The following is a 13,349-nucleotide window of genomic DNA, read 5'->3' as shown; positions in this document are numbered from 1 at the left end:
GAAGATTTAGCTTAGTAAAACCTGGAAGGTTGGACAGTAAAACAAATTAAGGTGATATCAAAAAACGCGTTATTGATTTTAAGTTTGACCTCAGATTGTTATATTATTATATATTTACCGCCCATAGACATAGGCGCCAAGAAATATTAAACATTCCTTACATCAGCAATGCGCCACGCAATGTTTTTGACAACCCTGGGAACTAAGTTAGTCCCTTGAGCCTGTAGATACACTGACTCATTCACCCTTCCAACCGAAACACATCAATAAATATAACTGTTTGGCGGTAGAATATGTATATGATGAGTGGATGGTACCTACTCAGTCAGGCTTGCACGTAGCCCTACCGCCAATTAGCTTAAAATATATTTCTACAAGAAGTACTTATTTTTGAAGAATTATAATTTTAAGCTTTTTACATGACTTCGTAAAAACATCTAGGTATGTTTATAAAATGGATTTGAAATAAAGATACTTTTCGTAGAAAAAATAATGATATACAATATTCATGAAACTTGGCCGCTTTCCTTTATGTCAAGGGCGTCTGACATCTTGGTTTTGGCAATCGTTCACTTTACTTAAAGAGCCTTAGGGTGCCTCTTAACTGGATATGCAAGACGATATTGCATTTTTATTTTGAAATTTATTCAGACTTCCAAAAGACAATCACATTACTAAAATATCTTACTAAGATGTGGTCTCATGTTATGTAGTGTAAAAAATAGTTCACAGTTACACTAAATGCTATATCAATCTTAGATGCTACAAGGGTATTAGCATGCCTATAGTTACACTAATTTACTACCACTTCATTTATAAATGAGCAAGTCATGAACGCTTGGAATGGTAGCAAGAATGCTAGCAGCATTTCCCCTTTGAATCGGATAGCGTTAACATTAATTGCGGTTTTGTTTGGTGGAGTGAGCCAGCGTAATTACAGGCACAAGAGACATAACATCTTAGTTCCCAAGGTTGGTGGCGCATTGGCGATGTAAGCGATGGTTAACATTTCTTACAATGCCAATGTTTATGGGCGTTGGTGTCCACTTACCATCAGGTGGCCCATATGATCTGGTCTTCTCATCGTCACGGCTAACATTCGTAAATATTATTAACTTGCATTATTCATATTCTTTGCATCATAAGTGGACTAAAATCATGTAGAAGACAATTTGGATGAACACAAGGATTTTATACATCGAACACTTTGAATGAGAGACCAAATATTTAAAAAAATACATAAGAAAAACAGTAAATTCATAACTTTAGCAAAACTATAAAATTATTTGAGCCTTTTCCTTCCGTTTGATCATTACTCTCTCAATGAAACTTCCGTAAGGTATACAAATCTACATTTTCTTACAAAGGAAAAGAAATATAGGTGTAAGAATTATTTATACGATAGAAATGCTTAAATTATGTCTTTTCAGTGGCGTAGTTGAATAGCATCCGGTGTGGATCCCATACTCTTATTTTGCAATTGATTATAAAAAATAGGGACATGATAATAAGAATTCTATTATTTAAATTAAAATTGAACCAAAATATGTTTTTTAAATAATAGTTATTGAGAAACCTTGAATCACCCATACAACGATTATTGTAACAATTTACGAAACAAAATGTTGGTAGATAAAATTTTTGTTCGGCAACTTTGCTACCCCCGCCAAAGTGCCGCCTATTGCGGACCGCACCCTCCGACCCTATACTACTCCACTAAGTCTGTTAATTCTTCTTATTTAAAAATATGATGTCTTATTTATCTATTATTCTTTTAAGTATAATTTGTGTTACCCATTGAAATTCTAACGTAATCATTATTAAAAATTTGAATTATGATATGATTTGCATGTTTTGAAATTTTTCTATTGTTTTGATTTTATATTAAATATTTTCTTGATATATTCTTGGTTTTACAAAGAAAACATTCGAAATGAGTTATTCAATAAAATACAGTATGTAATCAATTTGCACCTTAATTACTGTAATCAGTTTTTTTTTTAAATTTATTTCCTATTTGTAGATAAATGAAGTTCTGAGCGATTTCAGTCACGGTTACTATTCTCAAGGGAGGCTAGTCAATTACGCAAAATTTATAAGGGTGAACAATAAGTCCGCAGATACAAGTGCGCATTCGTAATCCGAAGGGAACGCTAAACCGTAACTTGGAAAGAGTTCAGGCGTAGGACCAACAGTTTTACGTCCTTACCGAGGCATGGAAATGTAAACACTACTGAGTTTAGGACTCCAAGAATCTACTGATAATTTCTCGACAGAAAAGCTACTAAAGTTTTGATTGATTTATTTATTAAGACTTTCTAGTAACTGCAATTTATAAACAGTGTATATATATATATATATCACTTACAACGATATCTTCCTGGCAAAGTCTTCCATGCTTCCTCTAGTAAAAAATACTATATACTATTTCTAGACAGGAAAGATAATCCTACGCTCGATTATCTTACGCTGACAATCAACTTAAAATTACAATCTATTAAATACCTTGTTTTATTAATCCAACCGGGGCGTGAATACGAACCCAGGACATCGGGATTGCAGACTTTTAAGCTAGACAGTAGGCCAACGAGGTAAGCTGGGACGTATAAATATTAATAATAATAATATAAACTAACTAACACTAATAAAAATTGAATTTCCAACAATTAGCATAAATGTAATATTCAAATATTATGTCGAATATTTTAATTTGCGTCATTGATTTCAATGCATGTATAAAGTATTATATTATGTAATACGATGTCAATAATAATATCTTAGGACATAATATATCCTGGGACATTTTACACACACGGCCATCTGATCCCAAATTAAGCTTGTACAAAGCTTGTGCTATGGAAACCAGACAACTGATATACTACATATACTACTTTTCTTTTGTAAATACATACTTATACAGATAATTACACCCAGACACAGGACAAACAGACATGTTCATGCACACAAATGTCTGTCCTGGGTGGGAATCGAACCCACAACCTTCGGCGTGAAAGGCAAGTGTTCTACCAACCACGCCAACCGGCTCGTCAATAATATGGTTAATATATACATTCGATGTTTAAGCTCCAAATATTTAAATAAATTATCATATTCAATGCTTAATGATGCTTATCTTTTATAACATTAAAACTTATTGATTATATAGTTTTCGTTAATGCTAAGACGCCGTTTTGGTGTTTAGTTTTTTTAAAGACTAATAACAATGCCAATTTAAAGGAATTACTAATATTTCTACTGACCCCTCTAATTAAGTGTAAACCTTTCGTTAGAAGTGGGGATGACAATAGGCAAAGGCATTATGGTCAGCCCTCCGACTTTTACCGTAAACCATTGCAAAATTGACGCTTCGTTCGTATTAGAAAATTAAATGTACGTTAAATATTCTAGCTCATAACATTCAATTTTCGTCACGTAAGTTTGCGGGACACTAGACGTGGTCCTCATTACCGCCGGCGGAAAAGAGGCATTTGTGTAATTTTTCCCTAAGGAAGAGCATCGAAGGGGCTGGGCTAATTTTACCGGTAACAAAAACTTCTAGCTCATAAACATATTGAGTGTAAAAAATTAAAAAAAAAGCGGAAACACTCAGAGAGTCTAACTTCATACTGGCCTTGTTTTTCCGTTTTGTTATTGATGAAACTAATTCACGAAAATATAAAATACATTACAATGTTTTTTTACACATATTATTTAGTAAAAATGTCTTTGAGAAGATGTAACAGGATTTATATTTTAAAAGTTACTAGTTGAGGCGAATAAGATAACTTAAGAAAATATATTCTTCCTAGTGCTATTCGGATAGAGTAAAAAGAAATGCAAGATTATTATCATAAAAAAATCACAAAATAATATAACATATTATCAAAATAAGAAATTTTGAAACATTCACAATGAATATTACACATTTTTATAAATTAATTGAGGTTTTCTCGATTACATCTTATAAACTAGCATTCTTGACTTTTTGTTTGTCTATTAAATGAGTAATTTACACTCAATATACATAGTATATATTTATTTACCCGAGCTAGGCTTATTTAAACCAAGTTAATAAATCAAAATAATACTGAATTTTCAACATGACAAATGCATCTTCTAAGTTTGGCTCAATTAATTACTTGTGATTAGTCATGGTAAGCCGCAGCTCGCTGCCGGAGTCAATTTATTAGATTCAATAATGTGACGCCTACCTTGTTATTGAAATATCTGAATAATCCGCAATAAACTGAGTTCATCAAATTTCAATATAAATTATAATTAAAGGATTAATTTTATGAAATGTTGTACCAAATACCCGTTACGAGAAAAATACGTTTCAATTTTTGTCTTAAAATTATTAGGCATATAATTTATGATCTTGAACGATTTCTAGGTGCTCTAAGGCTGGCGCAAGTGGCGCAATAGCGTAGTTTATGTTTGCGTAGGCTTAAGCCTGTCAGTATTTTTTTTGTATAGTGTATTGTTATTTGCCCTAATACCCTTGAGTATTAGGGCAAATAACAGATTATATTATAATAAGAGTTATATTATAATAAGAGTTGCTGACCAGTTGACGGGCCGAGAAAAAGGGTGCTCACGTGAGGGCTCTGTGAGACGAACGTTCTACGGGTTTTTCACCTTTAATCTGTCGCCGGTCGTGTTGCAATCTTATCGCATCGGTTTCTGAGAGTTCACCTGTGTTTTTGCACATAAACATGTGCATTATAATGCTTCCTGCGCGGACGACTAGTCTTTAAAATAGGTCACCATGATCTAAATTTGATCGATGTTATAATATTGTTTTTTAATAATAGCATAAATACATCCAATCCTTGATATGTACATTTGATTATATAAGTTTATGTAACGAAAACTTTCATTTAAAAAAGTTTAATTATCTAATATTACAAAAGCGAAAGTGAGTTTGTCACTTGTTATTTCAGAAAAGGATATAGGGTACCTAATGCCCTCCACCCCTCCCACATACGAGCAGACGTGGACGGAAACTAGTTAATGATATTTTTGTAGATTAAGTGTACTTACACTTGTTCGTCGAAACTTTCAAGATATATGCGCTAAGAGATTGAAAGATACATTTTCGTATTTTATTTAGTTAACGGTAATCTTTTAAAATATATCTCGTGTAAGAACCAAAATTTTCATTTGTTACATACCGCTAGGTGAAAATGTGATTTGCATTTTATTAATTGCTAAGTTTTTTTTTTAATTTTATTTATTTTGATTTGGGTACAGATTATATAATAAATAAAGCCTTAAACAACACTAAGTTTAGACACTATTTGTTGTGGATCGGCGGTGTGAACTGAATAGATAGAATTTGTTTAACATTTACGACAAGCCTGCGTGACGCCAATCTTCCATAGCAATGTTTTATTTTTTAGGTTGATTCTTCGATATATAATTTTTACGAATTATTTAAAAATTATTATTACTTAAAAAGAGGTAGTTAGTTTTGAAATCATTGTTTTTTATTGCTATTGCTATTATATGATATTTTTCAATCAAAGAATTATTAACATTCGTTGATAATCTATTTGTCAGTACTATGCTAATGAAATATAAATACTCCCAGTTCGGATTCAAAAATATACAAAGCAATGTTTATCTACGTAAAACAATTAATATGTTATTTATTTTGATAAGGATTAAAATTTTCACATTATAACAGACTATACTTTAAACATGATTATATTAAAGATAGAATACTGTTGAATATGTTCTTAATAATCAAAAAAGTTACTTTATTACAAATTTCTCGAAAGAGAGTTTCAGTGGAATCTGGATCAGTGAATGGAATTGCTTAGCTTGCTGGCAAGATAATTTTTAAAGTGATCTTCCAAGCACAAGTCATTTTCGAATAAGATTTTTCGGAATTACTATATATGTGTGTCCTCCAAAGCAGAGCTGACAGTTTTTATTTAAATCAAACATTAAGCTGAGCGTTGCGTCTAAGGAAATATTGAATATTGAGAAATATTTTTTGATAGCCTGAAGCGAAATGTATTTATAAATATTTCAATGTTACCCGATATTTTATTTGCGAGTGGGAATAAACTGAAAGTTTTATTTTTAAATTGAAACAACGAAATGATTTTCACTAAAAAAAATCTCTTATTATTTATGAACAGTGTGATTCATCTCTTATTATTTATAAACAGTTTTCATGTGATTAAATCATTCATTTTAATTTTGTTCCTGGTTTGTGTTTTACGAAGCCTGACGAGTAAATAGCAACCAAGTAGTGGTTACCACCTCCCAGATACCTTAGGCTATTTCTTATAGCCATTTTGACTTTACATTGGGAGAAAAAAAAGGCTTTTCTTATATCGTCAATGATTCTATATATATAATAACCAGGTGGTCAGTCTGATCTGGTGTGGTGTTATTTGATAATATAAATAAATATCCTTACCTAAAAGTTAATGTGACTTGTCCAAATAATTTCTTGTTTTCCAAGCAATCTGAATCCACGTGCAGGACCCCTTGGATCTTGTCGATAGTGCCATTTTCTACTATCAAGTCTCTCGAGTCCAGGTACAGGGTTAACTTGTTGTTCGGCGATGATTTCCTGAAAACGCTGCAGAAAAAATACATTTTTAGTAAAAATTAAATCAACGTAATTGATTATGTCGAATACATGATATAAGATATTTTTATTTATAATTAAATACTATGAACCTAATGTTGGGGAGGTGGTTTACATGGTAAATGGTAATAAGCTAAACAGAACGAAATACATAAATATATATATTTTTTTAATATAAAATATCAATATGAAATATCTTTATTTCAATTTTGTGTACTATAAAAATGTACATAGTTTCTAAAATAAATAAATAAGGAATAATCCAATTATGTATAATTTAAATTTGACCATTAATACATTAAAATATTAAATTTATAACAAAATATATCATATACGTATTTAAATGATAAAAATCATGGGAGTTAGCATTTTGTTGATTTTTCTGTAACAAATAAAAAATTAAGTGTTTAATTAAAAGTAAATTTCTTATTTAATTGGAGGATAATAGCAACTGTATTCAGATTGAGAAACTGTGACAGATTTGTATTAATACATCCATGTTTCATTTTTCAATGATTATTCGACTACAAATAATATGTGAAAAGTATTACAATTACCGTTTATTTCCCAAGGTCAATTTAATAAGTTTATAACAACGTTTAACTCACAAATATGTTCCAAATATATTGCTTATAGCAAAAAATATTCTCATAAAAAAGTTATTTTATCTACTCAAGGTATAACAAGTTTATGATGCCTGTATCAACATTACGTATCACACTATTTCTGGAATATTACACGAACGTATCAGCAAAAATTTAGACAGTTTTATTCGGAAAATCGTTGTATAAACTAATTTCAAATACTCAGATTAACATTTTAAAATAACGTGTTTACATGGTACATATTAATTTTTGTAAATGTCTGTCAATGTCCCGCTGCTGGACTAAGGCCTCCTCTCCTTTTTTCAGTAGAAGGTTTAAAGCTTATACCACCACGCTGCTCCAATGCGGTGGCAGAGTGGCAGAATTTCAGTGAAATTAGACACATGCAGGTTTCCTCACGATGTTTTTCTTCACCGTCAAGCACGAGATGAATTATAAAAACAAATTAAGCATTAAAATTCAGTACTGCTTGACCGGGTTGACACGCGTTCTAACCACTAGGCCATCTCGGTTTATTTAATGTCCTCCATTTCCAATATTAATTGCTAAACTGTTTTCCGTCATCACTATAGTAGTTTACTCTTTTACTGTTACTCTTGTAATTTTTAATATTTACTTTTTGTTTGTTATTTATTTATAACAATTTGTGAATTCCCATTTTGGCTTTAAGAGTAATACAAAATTTAATTAAATAACTTTATATACAAGCTGTTAGATCTCCTAATAAATAATAAATCATGACATATTTATTGCTCTTACATTTTTATAACAAAATAGCCATATATAAAAACAGATAATACTCTTACTATCTGACAATATTTATATTGGATTGATAAAAAAATTATGTCTGTCCTTGTGATGAGCCTTGAGTACCAATTTAATACCAAGCTAGTTATTTTTACAACGTTACTTAGCTTATCCCTAAACGAAAGTATAGAACATTTATCCAGCAGAAGAAATATAATCAAGGTTTTGTACAGATATATATCCGAATATAACTTTGATACGACAGTTCTGGTATTAATTAGGCCTGTCCAACCCATTATTACTTGTTCGTAGGAGGTCGCATAACTTTAAATCAAAGCTAATATAATAGGCTTTGAATTGCGTATAAGTAATTGTGAAATTAATTCTAACTAATATAACATAAATGCGAAAGTGAGTTTACTTATTTGTTACGTTTACACGTCTAAATTTATCAACTGATCATCGATAAATTTTGCAATTTTGTACATTGTCAGGTGTGCACAGAAAGACCTATTTATTTCCTTAACACTTACACCTGCCCTCCTCACATGCGGGAGGAAGCTAGTGATAATATATAGCCGTTGATAGTTATTTAACATATTTAAATTCTGGGATAAAAATAATCTAAAAGTAGCAAATACAAGTTTTATTAAACAAAAGTTACTTCTTTGTTCGTTACTCGATACATTACTTTAAGCTCATTACAAAGTGACCTTCGACTTCTCTGTAGAATTATTATTTCAGGCGTATAAAGTACATATTGTCCTTTGTTTGTCTCGTTGTTTTAAACGGTTTGGGTCCGTCCAAACTTTCATGACAGTGAGTTAAGACGCGAAAGTAGATCATGGAATCAAACTTATGTACTGTTTTATAATATTAGTAATGACAAGAATAATATGCGCATAATAAAGTTTTGCTTATATTAACTCCATCCGTTACAGCGCGATTTGTGATCAACTGCAGATGGAATAAGACTATTGCTTTGTTCGTTCATTTTGCAACTCACATATAGCTATTCAAAAAAATTGAGACAAAAGTAGCAATTGAAATAATTAAGCTATCCAATATTGTGGGATATTGGTATTTGACATAGAAATGAATATTCACTCCAGTGAACGTTCATCGAGGCGAATGTTTCTGATATCATTTTAAGCTACAAGTGCTTAATTGCCTCTAGTTGGTGAAGGTGCTGGATATAAGGCTGCAGATACTGAGGTCCCGAGGGTTTGAACCCCGGCTGATAAAAAGTTATCAGGATTTTCAGCAAAAATTGCTCAGTGGAATTTGGAACTGTGTGCCTGCGTCTAAATTATTTCCGGTCTTGTTGGATTTGCCATCTCATCGGATTTTATGAGTGTATCTGTTTGCAAACACACTTGCACACTATAATATGTCCTACGTAGTTGGCTAGTCTGTGACCATAGAAATATATTGTGTCATAGAAATGACCGACGTGACCGTAATCATCAAGCTTTAACAAATTTCATCAACCGAGCAGTATCATCTACAATAGATAAGTAAAGACTGTAAGATAACGAATTCAAGCATGAATATGCCAATACGTGACAGCGATGAAAGCGCTTGCTGGAGCCGGGAGCGAATTTGAACCATGAAACTCCCCGAGTAACGTTGCTGCATCTACATTGGCAATTATAGTTAATGGTTGCAATATATATTAATTGCAATCTTTTTGTTTATTAGTAAGCAATAAAAAATAAATTCGGAATTACGTAAAATAGGGCGCAGACTGGTGGTAGAGTTTTGTGCAAGCTCGTCTGGGTAGGTACCACTTGTTATTGTTATGTTCCGGTTTGAAGGGTGAGTGAGCCAGTCTAACTACAGGCACAATGGACATAACATCTTAGTTCCCAAGGTTGGTGGCGCATTGATGATGTAAGCGATAGTTAACATTTCTTACAATGCCAATGTCTATGGGCGTTGATGACCACTTACCATCAGGTGGCCCATATGCTCGTCCGCCTTCCTTTTCTATAAAAAAGAGACGTTACAAAAGCAAAGGCTAAATCCTACTATAAGTTTATAAATAAATATATTTTTTCTTACCGCTGAGAGTTCAGCGCGCTGTCCGAAGTCATTTCGACACGCCGTTGACGTTCTGGAAAAATTAAAAATATATATAATAGAAGTAAAATAACTCATATAAATAATAATATGCGGAGAATTTGGACTTTCTAACACTGTCCAAATACGACGAAACGCTTCGAGAAAATGTAGGTAGTGCCCTGCGCTTCCGATGTCTCGTCTTGGTGATAGCCATAGATATTAACTGATCAAGTACTCAACAACCGCGTTTATACTTTTGTATTATATATGTTGTAAATAAAAGTATTACTGTACAAAGCCCTTCTTTCTTATTCTTCTACGCTGATAAAATGTGAGTTCGTGTGTACACGTGTAGTGAAATTCTATCCAACACGTGCTTATATAATTAAAATGTTTTTCTTAACAGCCGAGCACGAGATTAATTGTAAACACAAATATAAGTATATGAAAAGTTAGTGGTGCTTGCTCGGATTTTAACCATGAATCTTCGGTTAAGATTCTTAGCTAATGGGTTAATTATAAATAATAATGTTTAGTATTTCTGTATAGCACTTTAAATGTACATGAAAAAGACATGCAAGGGATTTTTTTATTTAAGCAGATTAGTAGACTAACAAATGGGTCAAATCATGGTAAGTGGTCCACACCGCTCATAGTTATTGGCGACGTAAGAAATATTAACCATTCCATGCATCGCCAGTGCACTTGCCTTGCCTGCACGTGCCTTGGTAATTAAGAAGTTGCCTTTGTGCCTGTAGTTACACTAACAAGCCGTATTCGGGTTACACTACTAACTATAAACCTACCTACCTACTTATAACTTATACTACTACCCAACAGATTGGACGAATTAGCACGTAGCCCTAGCGCCAAATAAATTTATTATTATTTATGTTATTTATTATGATAACAAAAGTATTAAAATGTATTAAATTAACGTCATACGTACACATCATTCATATTTCCAATAAAAAACAATCCACAGCGTTACGTGGAATCACTGCACACGGGTGCTTTACTATTTATTATTATAGCACTATGCGTAAGGCTGCGTTTCCACCGTCTCATTCAGCATTGGATGATCACACTGTAATGTCTTACTGTTCGTGATTTTTCTCACTGTTTTCGTCACATTTTTAATTCAACAACTGAGCCCGATTTCTGATGTACTATTATTTACTTTATTTTATTTGTGGTTTATCTATTCGTTAGCGCTATCGATTCGATAACTTTTGAAAGTTGCGTTACGGGTAACTGAAACCGTACGAAGTTGGTATGAACAGCTAGTAAATATATATATAACATCGTGCTAGTAGTACGTAATATGTAGCTACAGTAATAGAATATCAGTTTCGAATCTTATTACATCATATAATTTTACATATAAGTGAATTCAAGCTTTAAATAAAAGCTCGTCAAAGGTACGATTATATATTATGAAACAACCGCTCCAGAGAACAACAAAGTTTTCATTGAAATTGATTTATTAATTCATAAGTGGGTTGACCGATATTTATTGAATGTGTCTTTCAATAAATATTGCTTACAGTTTTATAACATTATGAGCATTTAAATGATTTTGATAAATTATCTCTACGTATATAAAAAAAAATAACTGAGTAACAAAAAAAAAATTGAACATTTTTCCCTATATTGATGACGAGTATTCGCCCGCGGCTTCGCCCACTTGTTAGGGGTGGGTATTACAAAAAAAAAGCAGCCTATGTTCGTAAGCCCATGGTACAAGCTTTTTTAATACCAAATTACATCAATCTCGGTTTAGTAGTTTAGCCTTGCAAGCGTAACAGACAGATACAGTTACTTTGGCTTATATAATATAGAAACACACTCTTTAAAATACATTAAAACACAAATAGATGCACAAACACGCAATACAAATGAAAAATTAAAATGTAAAATTATTTTAAGCATATAAAGTTTTTTTCATACAAACAGCGTTTTTCATACATTTTAATTATTTACCCATATAAATATATTTCTCAATGTTCGGTAAGAGAGTCTATGATTGAGTTAAATTAGTTCTGTAATCTAAAATCGAAACAAGGCCGTCCAAGCGACTGCATGATTGAGTTTATTCGTGAATTAACTCTTTATACACACTGAAATAGAATGAAATACATTTTTAATTTGACATTAAATCAATAACACGGTTTTTATTCCGGTTGTATTTTCAACGTATATTTACCACTAATTTTCGCCCGAGGCTTCACTCCCCTGTTAGGGGGACGGGCAGGTGTTTGGTATAAAAAAATAATCTATGTACCTTGGAGTTCAAGCTCGCTTTATACAATTTTTTTATAGGCTAATTAGCTTTTCATTGAATTAATTAAAATATGCCGAAAATACCAATAAATAACGCTTATTACTCAATGATATAATATATATATATATATATATAATAAAAAGCCTTGGAATATGTATTGGTTGTTTTTCATATACATAGTTTATATATATTCAATGGTATAATATTCTTCTAACTTTTAGTTAGAATCTACATTCCAAAACAATGATGGTAACATCCAATTTAATATATCATGATTCAAAAATTCTCTCAAGATATTTGATTATTTACAAATTTTTAGATCATATGAATGATACACAGTCATTTACATATATTAGCATTACATATTTCAATCGTGATGACATAAATTCGTTGTTATATATATATATATATATATATATATATATATATATATATATATATATATATATATATATCGTTTATCTGAAACAAATACGACATCGTAATATGTAAAAATGTCTTAAGCTACAAGTGAGATTTTTTTATGCGAAGTTTATGAGTCGTATAATTAATTTACATGACTCGCGTGATAGTTCGCTACTAATATTCGTCGCAATATAATTGACTTTTATCATTCTGTAACCAAATACAGTTGTGATTTAGATATTACACAATGAGAGTCCTTCAAAATCTTTAGATTAGATTTAGATAAAGGTTTCGTTACCGGTTACATTCAAGCAGGCTCTTATAAGTACTTTTAACTCATCTTACTATACTTATATTAGGTGGTAAAGATACCACCGGTTTGGAATAAAAAATATGTTAATGTTAAGTTGACGCAGGCATGGAGTATAATAATTTAAGGGGTTTTATAAAGAGCGTCTAGACTGAGCTTTGTTTTGAGCTCATTTTGTAAATCAAAACATAATTATTTTATCTATATTTTTGTAACATTGTAAAAAACACCTTCTATAAAATTCATATTAAATAAATTTACAAGTAAGATATTTAAAATAAAAATGATAATGTTTGGATTAAAATAACTTATAAATATGAAGCAGGC

General features: G+C 31.4%; 1 protein-coding gene across 1 annotated transcript in view; it reads right to left on the bottom strand.

Moving 5' to 3' along the window:
- LOC126777298 (phosrestin-2-like) overlaps positions 1 to 10,060 on the bottom strand; it is a 41,371-nt gene extending 31,311 nt beyond the window's left edge. The window contains exons 1-2 of the mRNA XM_050500309.1: positions 10,024 to 10,060; positions 6,434 to 6,598 (exon numbers count right to left, since the gene is read on the bottom strand). Of these exons, the coding sequence (XP_050356266.1) occupies positions 6,434 to 6,598; positions 10,024 to 10,055 (197 nt within the window). The 5' untranslated portion in view covers positions 10,056 to 10,060. The remainder of the gene's footprint in view (positions 1 to 6,433; positions 6,599 to 10,023) is intronic.
- Between the last annotated feature and the right edge of the window lie 3,289 nt (positions 10,061 to 13,349).

This window comes from Nymphalis io, chromosome 2, assembly GCF_905147045.1.
Source record: "Nymphalis io chromosome 2, ilAglIoxx1.1, whole genome shotgun sequence".
Taxonomy (NCBI): Eukaryota; Metazoa; Arthropoda; class Insecta; order Lepidoptera; family Nymphalidae; genus Nymphalis; species Nymphalis io.
Note: the sequence above shows the minus strand (reverse complement) of the source record. Positions and strands in the feature narration are given on the sequence as shown.